This window comes from Lissotriton helveticus, chromosome 3_1 (genome assembly GCF_964261635.1).
Source record: "Lissotriton helveticus chromosome 3_1, aLisHel1.1, whole genome shotgun sequence".
Lineage (NCBI taxonomy): Eukaryota > Metazoa > Chordata > Amphibia > Caudata > Salamandridae > Lissotriton > Lissotriton helveticus.
This window is the reverse complement of record NC_136061.1, coordinates 1,782,024,456-1,782,036,742: the sequence shown is the minus strand read 5'-3', so window position 1 is coordinate 1,782,036,742 and position 12,287 is coordinate 1,782,024,456. Positions and strand designations below refer to the sequence as shown.

The following is a 12,287-nucleotide window of genomic DNA, read 5'->3' as shown; positions in this document are numbered from 1 at the left end:
AAAAAATGGGTCAATCCCAGTATAGTAATACACAGTGTAATTTGAACGCACAGGTATGGTAGAGTAACATGAGTGATGGGCCGGGGTCCCCCGTACCCCATCGCAGAGTACCATAGATTGTGTCCGTGCATGGGAACGTGTAGCAGGGCCCGGTGATACCAGATGTGGCTAGTCACTTGCTTCACCCTCATCCTCATCATTTCCAGCCTCGAATGCCCCCAGCATGGCAAACCAATCCATTGAGATTGGAGTTTTCCGGAGACCCCTCCGTTCCTCCCTCTGTAGTGCTTCACCCTCCGCTTTGCCCCAGCGCACTACTTCCGCCCGCCACAGGTCAGGGTTAGGTGGTTTGGACGACTTCCATCTGATCGTGATAGCGCGCTTTGCCAGCAACAAGGCCAGATCCGAGAAGCGCGCTGCCACGGTCCTAGCGCGTGCTGATGGCCCCAGCCCAAGCAGTGTACGTTCCAGTGTAGGGGGTCTGTGCAGAATACCAGCTTGTTCTAGGGAGTCATGGACAGCGGCCCAGAAATGCCCTAGTTTAGGGCACTACCACAGCATATGTACCAGCGATGCATCGTCCGCATCACATCGGGGGCAGTCACTCTTGGCAGTAGGGAACATCACATGTAGGCGGTGTGGTGTCAGGTAGGCTCTATGTAGTAACATCAGTTGGATGAATTTGGGGTTCCTAGCTACCTTTTTGGGGAGCTGAAGTATGCGCTTCCACTCTGTGTCCCTCAGTGGCCTCCCTACGTCAGCCTCCCATGCCGCCCGGAGTGGTGACTGCGTAAGTGCCCTCCCAGTTCTTATGCCAGCCGTGAGCCATCTGGTCAGATGACCACCCGTTCCCATGAGATAAAGCATGGCGACGAGAGGGTTCGTGACCGGCTCCCGCCCTTCAGGCGACCATATGCGTGCAATATAATGGCGGAGACCGGCGTGCAGTAGAAATGAGCCGTTGGGGACGCCCTGCTTGGTCCTGAAGTCCTCGAAGGATAACAAGTGCCCCTCTGCAAACAGGTCACCCACTTGTGTGACACCTGCGTCACACCAGGGCTCCAGTAAGGCCGCTGTGAGTGTGCCCGAGCCCAGAGGTATGCCCATCAGTGGAACTGTGGGGGCATAAGGTGTCCCGGGGGACGTGTACTTCAATGCCTTCCGCCAGTATGTTATCGCCAGTTTGAGAAGCGGTGGAGTGTTTCTAGGTAGGTCCGAGCCAGGCAGGAGCAGGATGTGTACTCTCCCCCTAGCATGGTCGTCCTTTGAAGCATTAATCTCATGAAGATTACGGCCCGCCACCCAGTAAGCTAGCCATTGCAGCTGACACGCATAACTATACGCTCTGAAGTCCGGCAAGCCCATGCCTCCGGAGTCGGAGGGGAGCTGTAACTTGGCCAGGCCTATGCGTCTGCGGCCAGGACCCCAAACAAGTTCGGTAAGGAGGGAGTCGAGGGTCCTAAATGTCACCGCCGGGATCTGGAATGGCAAATTGGTGAAGTAGTAGATGAGACGGGGGAGCATCACCATCTTGGATATAGCCACCCTGCCAGGTATTGAGAGCGGTAATGTCAGCCAGAACTGAATTTGCGATTTCAGCGTTCTGATGGCCCTCCCCAGGTTGCCGTCCACCATCATGCCCGATTCTCTGTATATCTGTATCCCAAGGTATCAGAAGGTGGTTTCCGCCATCTGGAATGTATGAGGGGCAAAAAGCAGGGGGGTCGACCCATCCGTTGCTGCAAAGGTGAACCCATAGGACTTAGATCCACTGATAGTGAGGCCAGAGATCTCTCTGAAATCCTCAAAGATCCTGGAAACTGGACTCAAGTCAACCCCCTCAAGTCGCGAAAAAATAATATAATATCATCCGCATACGCAGATACAATGTGTTTCGTACCGTGCCGTCGTATGCTATAGTGGGGGGCCATCAACCTAAGTCTACAGAGCAATGGTTCCAGGGCAAGGACGAAGAGGAGAGGGGAGAGCGGGCAGCCCTGCCTGGTGCCTCTTGCTATGGCAATGGGGCTTGAAATTTGATGGGAGGTGCGCACTCTGGCCGTGGGGAAGGTATATAGCAATCTGACCCAAGCGATAAATTCGGATGGTATCCCAAAGTTTGATAGGGTGGTGAACATATAGTCCCATCGTAGGGAATCGAATGCTTGTTTTAGGTCCAGAGATATGCAACCTTCGGAGGCCATGTCTACATTATCTCCGAGCATGAGCTGGGTTAAGCGCCTGAGGTTCATGGCCGTATTACGGCCCGTCACAAAACCACATTGATCGGGGTGGACCAGCTGTGGCACATATTGAACAAGCCTCGACGCCAGCACCTTGCTCAATATTTTTGAATCAGTATTGAGAAGGGACAGCGGTCTGTAATCGGCCATCTGCAGACCATCTTTGGCCGGTTTCAGGAGGGACGTGATCAACGCCTGCACGGATGATTGCGGTAGAGAGGATGTACGTAGGGCCTCTAAATAGACAGTGTGTAACCGTGGTGCCATGACGTCTATATATGTCGCATAGAATTCAGCTGGTAGGCCATCCGTGCCAGGGGTCTTTCCCTTCGGAAGGGCACGTATCGCCTGTCTAATTTCCGCTACTGAAATAGTACGCTTCAAGTCCTTGCTCTGGCTGGCAGTAAGTTGCGGGAGGTCCAGACCCCCCATGAAGGCCGTAAGTGCTGTTACCGATAAGGGCTGCGGGGGACCGTACAGCGAGGAGTAATAATCCTTGAATGCCGTATTAATCCCTATTTGGGTGGTAACCGGGCAACCAGATTGGTCCAGGACCCTCAGAATGGGATGGCTTATCGGAGAGTCCCGTAGGAGGCGGGCTAGTAGCGTACCGGCTCGGTCTGCCTGTGTATGCTGTCTATTCGTGTATTCCCTATAGTCTATAAGCCGCAGATCCTCCAGGAGCTCCGCGTGTCTAATATGTGCCTCTTGCAGTGGTGTAAAGTGAGCATTGGTGCCTGCTGCCTCAGTCTCTAGGGGCGCCAGTGTGCCCTCCACCTCTGTCAGTTGGCTGATCACCTCCCGCCTCCTCCCCACCCTATTGGTCATAGCAACCCCCCTAATACAGACTTTGAAAGTGTCCCACTCTATCTGCCTGGAGCTGGCCGTGTTCTCATTCGTGGTGAAGTAGGTGTCAATAGTGTCGGACAGGGAGGAGCGGAAGACCGAATCCTCGAGGAGATCAGGAGACAGTCTCCAGGTCGGGATGGGAGCCAGCCTCCTACCCCATTGCCATTTAATTTCCACGGGGTTGTGGTCCGACAGAGTTTTCCCCATGTGCTGCGTCTGGACAATCAGTGCCATAAGAGAACGGGAGCAGAAAACATGGTCAATTCTGGTATGTAGCAAATGGGGGGGGAGAAAAAGGTGTATTCCCTGTCCAGAGGGTGGAAGCTACGCCACACGTCCGCCAACTCCCAGCCTTCAGCCCAGCTCGCAAGCGCATCTGCCTGTTTCCTGCTCTCAGTAGCCTGTAAGGGGGGATGTGATCTATCCATCCTAACATCAAGTACAGCATTGAAGTCGCCCCCAATGATCCAGCGAAGATCAGCCCAACCCGCCAGTACCTCGTTGACAGTTAACAAAAATTCCGACTGGTTCACATTAGGTGAGTACACACATCCAATGACAACCGCCTCCCCATCCAACAGTCCCTGTACAAACACATAGCGACCCTCCTTATCAATCCGTTGTTCCAGCATTTGAAAGGGAAGAGAGCCACGGAGCCAAATCGCAGCCCCCCTTGAGAATGCAGAATAAGAGGTAGAAAAAAGCTGCCCTCTCCATTTCTTGCGCAGTTTCACCGCTTCAGCAGCGTTCAAATGTGTCTCTTGTAAGCAAGCAATGTGTGTTCCCCTGCGGTTGAGGTGCGCAAGGATTCGGTGTCGCTTGTGCACCGATCCCATGCCACGCACGTTCCAGGTACACAACTGGTAATTGTTAAGATTTCCCATTACCATCTGTGCGGAGCGGCAAAGTGAAACTACTGGGTGACCCCACCCGACTCGTCGTGCTATTAAATGAGAGTGTCTTGCAAACATGTAACCCCAGAACAAACGGGTCCCTGAGCCAACATACCCAGGAGACAAACCATGGTGCCCAACGTGGGCACAAGTCAGTCAAGTTCGTGTGCATTCCGGGGGTGGTAAGCCTCCGTCGGACGTCACTGAACGGACTGCGTGGGATTGGTAGCCCACAATACAATGGGCCCCTGCACATACAACCCACCATATGTGAATGAGGGGATTAGTCATACGTTACCACCCGTAGAGGATCAACCGTGTCGTGGCTCAAAACTCCGCAGCCATCTGGGCCGTGACCTTCGGGAAGAGCTGCAAGCTGTCAACTGAGCCAGAAACCTCAGTGCGGGTGTCGGTGGTGTCGGTGAGTCTGTCTCCGGGTGCTCCCGCGTCGTGGGCGGCCAGCGCCTCCTCAGTCAGGCGCTGTTGCGGGGTTGTTGACGAGTGGTCCACTGCTTGGTGGCCAAGGGGATGCGCTGCAGACGATGTCCCGTGGGAGGAATGGTGTCCGGGGCTGCGAGCATCTTCTCGTCGGACTGGTGAGCTCCTGCGGGTGTCACTGCGGTGGTCTGCGAGAGGGTCCTGTGATGCCGGCGGGGTCAGAGTGACCTCCATCCACTCCGCTGCCTCCTCAGGCGAGTCGAAAAAGTGGGACCTGTTGTTATGTAGTATTTTGAGCTGAGCAGGGAACAAAAGTGCATATTTCATGTTCCTGTCCCGCAAATTGCGCTTCACCCCCAGAAAGGTGGACCTGGCCCGTTGCACAGTGGGAGTGAAGTCAGGGTATACCGATATGTTCTTATCCTCGAAGCGTATTGGCGTTTCTTCCCTGGCCGCTCGCAGGACCGTGTCTCGGTCTCGGAAGTGGAGGAGACGAGCGATCAGGGGGCGAGGGGGTGCTCCTGGTTGCGGGGGTTTCACTGGCACCCTGTGGGCCCGTTCCACACTGTAGAGGGCGGTGAGTTCCCTCTGGCCCACCAGCTTTCGCAGCCAATCCTCCACGAACCGCGTGGGGTCCCTCCCTTCGCTTCTCTCCGGAATGCCCAGGATGCGGACGTTGTTGCGGCGGGCCCGTCCTTCAGCATCGTCCACTCGATCCCATAGCCGCTTCAGCTGTTTCTCCACATTTTCCAATTTCGCGGAGTGTTCCGTCTGCTGCGGGATTAGGTCATCCAGCGCAATTTTTTGCTCCGCCACTCGGTCCGCCAGTTTATTATGGTCAGCCTTCAGTAGAGACAGTCCCGTCGCCATGGTGTCCATGCGCGATTCCAGCGCTTCTCGCGTTGCGCGAATTTCATTCAGGATCAAATCCAGCTTGGCGTCCTGTGACCCCTTACCGGTCGGCGGGATGATGTCCATGTTGGAGGAGGCCAGGGGGTCGTCAGAGCCCGTGGACTGCGCGTCCATCTGAGCGCCCTGGGTCCGAGGCTTGTCCCTGTGTTTGCCCATGGATCTCGTTAGCAGGGTGGCGCTGTAATGGGTGCAGCTGCCCGCCGCAATCCCTTCAAGTGTGCGGTGGTGGTCGCGGGAGGACTACCACGTACTGGGCAGAGGCTGAAGACGTAAAGGTCCTAGCGTTGTAGTAGCACAGGGTGTGGCTGTGTGCCTCCGGCGTCCCTTCAGTCGGGCATGACCCCAGGCCCACAGAGTCAGAGGAGGGGAGGAAGCGGTGGGGTCTAGGCCACTGCAGAGCTTGTCTCATCCGCTGTGTGCGCGGCAAAGGTCGGGGCAGCAGCGCCGTGAAATGGCGCCAAAGCGCGGTGAGCACTCCCTCACCTCAGACCCCTGTGTCCGAGGGCCGCGTGTCGCCAGTGCGTGTGTCCCTGAGCAAGGTATCCAGGTTCTTCAGTTGGCGAGTCAGGGGGAGGTAGGGCGAGAGTGCCGGGTCTCAGAGGTCTCGCTCAAGCCCCGGAGCGATGACAAGATGGCGCCAGGTTGCCAGGAAAGTCGGGCCGATCCGCGTTTCAACACCGGCAGCCCGTGCAGGATGAAGCCGGTCTCGCGGCGGAGGCAGCAGATTGCGTGCACTGCCCGCTCCTTGATTCCTGTCCCCGCAGTGGAATGCCTGAGTCCCGCTAGCTCCGCGGGTGGGCAGGGGGGACAGCCCCGCGGGTCCTCGCAGCAGGGCGGCCGGCCAGTGGTGGAGCAGCCGGTCGGGGGGTAGCAGGATCCTAGTCAGGATGGGGCACCGCACCGCCCGCCGCCGTCCCGGCCGGCGATGCAGTAGGAATCAAATCCCGGGTCCCGACCGGACCGCGAAGGAGGTAGGGGGTAGGCCGGCTTAGCCAAGCACTCGAGGCCGGGGTTCCACTCCGGTCCACAGGCCGCAGCGGGCGCCGTCTTCAGATCTCGCCGATAGAGCGGTCCAAAAGGGAGCAAGTCGCACCGCTGCACGCCGCTTGCCCCCGGAGACAATCTGGGGAGAGATCAGGTGGGCTGCAGTCAGGGTGTTACAGGATAATTAGCTTATTTTTGGGCCGAGGACGGAGCTGGGGAACTACACGTCCACCATTGACGGCTCCAGGCCACGCCCCCGCGTCAGGGCTCGCATTATGTCCTCCAGGGTCGCCCTCTTACCTCCCGCCGGATCAGTTGTCTTGCTCGCCTGCGCTTTAGCGTCTGGCGGGGAAGAGGTCGTTTTGTCATATGCGTACCTCTCAAGTCGCGACTGCGTGCTGCCTCCCTTCGGCCCTTTACCTGCCATGGCAGCTGACGTTGCAATAAGGTGGTCGCTGTGGACAAAGTTCTCAGGAAGTTGAGTCCCTCCAGAAAGAGTCCCGGTGGAGGCCCGCCGCTGCGTCAGTAGCTCCTGGACGTAGCTGGGCCTATCTGGTGCCTGAGGGAGCTAATGTCTTCGTCCTCGTCTCTTAGCCCGCCGGCGAATCTAGCAGGCGAGGCTGTGTCGCCGCGTGTTCCGCCGGGCCCATAGACCCGTGTTGCTTAAGGAGTGGATGTAGCCCGTGGCCGGGGTGGCGTACAGGATTAACGCCTTGGTGGTCGCTTTCACTGGTCCTCTGTTAGTCCCTAGATGGCCGGTGCTGTCCCCGATGACTCCAGGTCCCAGCCGGGTTTACTTCAGCCTCACACAGGGATGCGCCCACTGACCTGCAGAGTCAATGGGAATACAGAGATGCCCAGTAGCGGAGTAGGGCCCCCCTCTGTAATGTCGGGGGTCCGACTGTACCGCGTCCCAGCAGTCAAATTTAGACCAGTGTGTGCCGAGGATGGGGTGTGGGCGCCCAAAACGACCGGATCCACTGCACAGGAAAATGGTTGCGTGGCTATTTCTGCGGTGGACTCGCGCTCCGGTGCGCTAATGGCCGCCCCTGCGTCACTCCTCGAGATGTTGGCGTCCCTCGTGCCAGGCCCCCTGCGGCCCGATCGATGGCAGTCCCCGACCCCTGTGTGCCAAACAGGGTGCCGCGTTACTCTCCGCGGCACCCCTCCAGTTCTGTGCCTCAGTTCCTCCGGTGATCGGGGGCAAGATGGCGGCCCCGGGCCCAGACGAACGGGTCTGGCCGCCGCTGCGCAGAGGCCTGGATCGTTTCCTGCACTCACCGGGCAGCAGTCAATGGCGGTAAGTCTCTCGGGCACTGGTGTCAGAGGCTCCGGCGGTCGTGGTGAGCTGCGAGCCCCTCTCGTTCCCGGTGCTCCGTTGCGAGCGAGCGCTTCCGGGTCCTTCTCGCCCAGCCGCAGCACTTCCGGTCGGCCCCTTTACTTCAGGCAGGTCTCCGGCTCCAGTTTCGTTCGGCGGCCTGAGTGGGCTATGCGGCTAACTTCACTTCCCGCAGTTGGATTTACAATCTGGTTGCTGTCGGGCGCGCCGCCCGGCCCCGGGCTTCAGTCCCTTCCCGCAGGGTGATATTTAGAATCGGATAGTTGATCGGATCTGTCCGGAGGCCGCTTCAACCGCGGAGCTCGCCCTCTAAGCTGCCGCCATCTCAGGCTGCTAGCCAAAGTTAAGCAATTTCGACCAAACCTCAAAGCAGGTGGTGTGTGGCACCCGTGTACAAAGGTGTGAGCAACTCGGAACAGGGTGACTATTTAAGCGAAACCGCGTCTGCCTTTGTGGAAGTTAGACAAGTGGGAGGGAGGAGGGAGCGTTACCGAGGACAGGGACGGGCAGCGTTTAGCTTGCGGAAGAGAGCAAAATAATTGCTAACAGATGGCGCTCCTTGCTCCGGCAAGGGAATCGTCAAACGTGCACGCGTTGCAATTCAAAGCAATGCAAAGCGTGCACGTTTTTGGGCCAAAAAGTGAATCGTTTTCAAAAGGTCTCCTCCTCCTATGTAGCGCATGTGCGCTGCATAGGCGAGACCTAAAGAGAGAGTTGTGGAACAAGAGAAATGGACGATCACACGAAGGGAGTACTATAAACACAAATAACGTTTCAGCTTTCAGTATAGAGGGAAGAGAGGAGTGGAGGTTCAAGAAGCGTGCTAGGAGCTTGAAGAGAGTGCCGCAAACTTGAGGTATTACTATCTATATTAAGAGAATGGTGAAGATACAAGAAGCATGGTAGCATCCCGAAGAGAGTGCTGCAAACATGAGGTACTTACTATCTGTATAAACAGAAGAGAGTAGTGGGGGTACAAGAAATGCACTATCAACATAGAGTGCTGAAAACATGAGATATTCACTTTCAGTAAACTGAGAAGAGAGTAGTAGGAGTAGGAGTAGGAGAAGCAAGATGGCGGCATGAAGAAAGTGCCGCAAACATGAGGTACTTGCTATCTGTATGAAAAGAAGAGAGTAGCAGGAGTACAAGATGCATGTTAGCAGCCTGAGAGAGTACCGCAAATATGAGGTACTTACTATCTGCATGAAGAGAAGAGAATTAAAGGAGTACATGTAGAATGCTAGCAGTGTGAAGAGGGTACCATGACCATGAGGTGCTCACTATCTGTATGAAAAGAAGAGAGTAGTGGGAGTACAAGAAGCATGCTAGAAGCTTGAAGAGAGTGCCACAAACATGAGGTACTTACTATGTGTATGAAGAGACAGTGTGACTATTTGATGCAATTCTCGACCAATATGATACAGGTCAAAGCGGAGCATTATGATCTTAAGTTGCAATTCTAATCCCTATTGATGCAGGTCAAGACTGTACAGTGTGACCCTGGGATGCTAATCTCATTCCAAATGATAGAGGTCAAAACTGTACAATGTACCCCAATTACGTAATATTCCCAGGTAATGATACTGCCCTATTTTGAACAGTGTAACCCTCTGATGCCATACTCACCCATAATGATGCAAGACAAGGCTCAACAGTGTAACACTATAATGCAGTTCTCTCCTTAAATGATGTAGGTTAACACTCTACAATGTGACCCTATGATGCTATGCTCACCCACACCGATGCAGAGAAAGACTATACAGTGTGACCTTATCATGTAGTTTTTACCTCTAATGATAAAGACCAAAGCAGAACAGTGTGACCCTCAAAAGCAACTTTCACCCCTTATGCTTCAGGTCAAAGCTCTACAGGATGGCCCTATTACGCAACTCTCTCCCAAAGCAATGCAGGTCAGGACTCTACAATGTGACCCTGTGATGCAATGCTCACACATAATGATTCAGGGGAAGAAAAAAATTATAGTATGAAAAGAAAATGAAAATTACCCTGCTTCAGAGGTATCTTCTCAGCATATCTCATTCTTGCATAAGTCCAGCAGCCATGATGGAAATGTAATCGGTGCTCACTGTAACTGTAGCATCCATAAGTGCCTGTCTATATTTTAGATCTCCACTGTCATAGCCAAACGCATTCAGGCCAAAATGGCAAAGGAAGCTCAATAATTACATGCACTTCCTCGCTCCAATCCCTTCCACCTCATTCTTTCTTTCTCACACTCCCTCTTCCACATCACTTTCTCACACTCCCACCCTTCCGGAGGACACTCACCGAAACCTGGTTGCCACAGGCGTTTGCCATGAGCTCTGATCTTACGATGATCGTAGCATTACTGTTGGTGATGTCCGCTACCCCTCTGCAGCTGCTATCCCAGAGGTGAAGCCCACTGTAGTCATAGTGATCCTTCTCCAGCTGGCACCTGCTAATGGTCAGAGACATGTTGCCTGACAAACACTCCAGACGTGGAGTGGGAGGGACCGCTGCAGGGAGAGAGATGAAGACATGGTCATTCAGCAAATACAATAGGTGCAAAGCTGGAGATTCTTAGGAGAGTATCCTTGTCATGTGACTTCTGGAGCTATACTTGGTATACCATACTTTTTATCAATTGATATTGAAGGTTTATGTAGGTATACCGTATTGCATGGTTCGCACCTACTATTGAACAGACCAGAAGATTATTCTATGTATTTAGGATGTTGATTGCACTGATCAAGACAGTAGAATAGGTGCTGAAGATTAGTTCTGCTTGCAAATAAATTAATTGCCTGAAGAAGTCTTGTTATTTGCGGGGATGAAACATATTGACAGACCATCCATTTTCAATTTTTTGTATTATAGAAGACAATTTTGAATGAACATGAATCTAGAAGAAGAACGTGCAAAACCACTTTGTTTTTATTGACCCACACACAGCATATTTGTGCTTTCAATATTATTTTGGCTGCTGTAAGATTTGCCAGAAAAAGTACAGCCAAATGCTTAACTATATTGTGTAGGGCTGGGCGTAGTTTGTGAAGTAGCGCTTCGCAAATCTACGTGTAGCACTACGCGAACTGCATAGTACCCTGTTCGCACTGTGAAAGATGCCATTTTCAATGATTGCACAGTGCGGACAAGCATTCGGCACTGTGCAATCATTGAAAACGGCATCTTGCACAGTGCGAGGTGTAGTTTTCTGCCACTTGAGTAGATTTTTACTCGAGCAGCAGCTTTCTCAACGCGGACTGGTAGTTTCTCATCGCAACCGGTCGCGAGCATACGCGACCACTCGTAATAAGAAACCTGACCTCCTCGAGGTTTATTTTCCACGCTCGCGATCAGCAACTGATCGCGAATGAGGAAAAAGTCTCACCGGGATGTCATTTTGCTTGCTTGCGGGAGCCAACTTGACGTTGAGGACCGCGAGCAAGCAAAAAATGACCGCTGCACTATGCTACACTGTGCTACGTGCAGTTCGCATAGTGCGAAGTAGCGCAAACTTCGCAAACTACGCGAGCGTAGCGTACTGCTTTGCGCAGGCCTAATATTGTGTCCATATTCCTTAACATCCTCCAAATTATAGGATGCCTAGAAACTGGGTCATTTGGGATTGCACCAATTTAAATAAGTGTTTAGGGAGGCGATTTAGGTGTACAGGGAATAATTCAAACGAGTTGAAGTCTAATTATGTGTTTCCAGTCTTTTAACTCCGATGTTTCTTTTTAATAAAAACGTTCTATAGTTCCTTCAATTTTTTCTGAATGCTAGTAGTTCGACAGATAAATGTCTTTTATCAATGATACATTTTTTGAAGAGCAGACTGAATTAAGAATGCATTTTATTTTCATTTAGTAGTGTGGCTCACTGGTTAGAGGCGGCAGACCCGAGAGCAGAGGACGGCCCGGGACCAGGGTTCGATTCCCGGCGCGGCAGGTTTCTGGACCAGGGTCAACGGACTCGATAATTCTCTCGCCTCGGTGCCCACTCTGATCAGCGTTCACACTCGGCAACTCTGGGCATTAGCTTGCCTCATCTTCACTAACGGCCCCACCAGACCGCCGGGGATGCCTGGTCTCACCCTGGAGATACCCATTAAGGGACCATCTCTCAGGGAAGCCAGGAAGGGTTTCGCAGCGGTCGAAGCGCCTTGGGACCCCACGGGTAAGTAGTGCGCTATATAAATGCCTATACATTTACATTTACATTTACATTTACACTCTAATTATTTCACCATAATGTACTTTCGATATAATGATTTGGTGTTATTTATTTGCAATCGTTAATATTTAAAGAATAAGTTCAAAAAAGATGCTGAGCCTCATTTAGATCCTGGTAGGCACACTGCCAACCCACCTGGTGGTGAATCCCTGATGAAGGCAGAGACCACGAGGTTTTCATTCGTCGGAAGTGTAGCTGAAAACACTGAACTTTGCTGAGCGGCTACCATGTTTATTTCGCCTCCTCGAAAATGTATTTTGTTCTGCAAATACAAACTCCAATGGCCTAACGCATAGGGAGCTTTTCTCCCTACACTTGGCAGGCAGCCTGTGTGTGTTTTTCCTGCCCTGGACCTCCAGTTGGCAGTCTCATATAGGAAAATCCAGTGAGGGTCGTAGTGCTCCAAAT

At 53.2% G+C, this 12,287-nt stretch overlaps 1 protein-coding gene across 2 annotated transcripts in view; it reads right to left on the bottom strand.

The window, feature by feature from the left end:
• Window positions 1-12,287, bottom strand: part of LOC144825144 (pancreatic secretory granule membrane major glycoprotein GP2-like) — a 218,887-nt gene that overhangs the window by 53,316 nt on the left and 153,284 nt on the right. For both annotated transcript variants that reach the window (XM_078684012.1, XM_078684013.1), the window contains exon 4: window positions 9,951-10,159. In XM_078684012.1, the coding sequence (XP_078540138.1) occupies window positions 9,951-10,159 (209 nt within the window). The remainder of the gene's footprint in view (window positions 1-9,950; window positions 10,160-12,287) is intronic.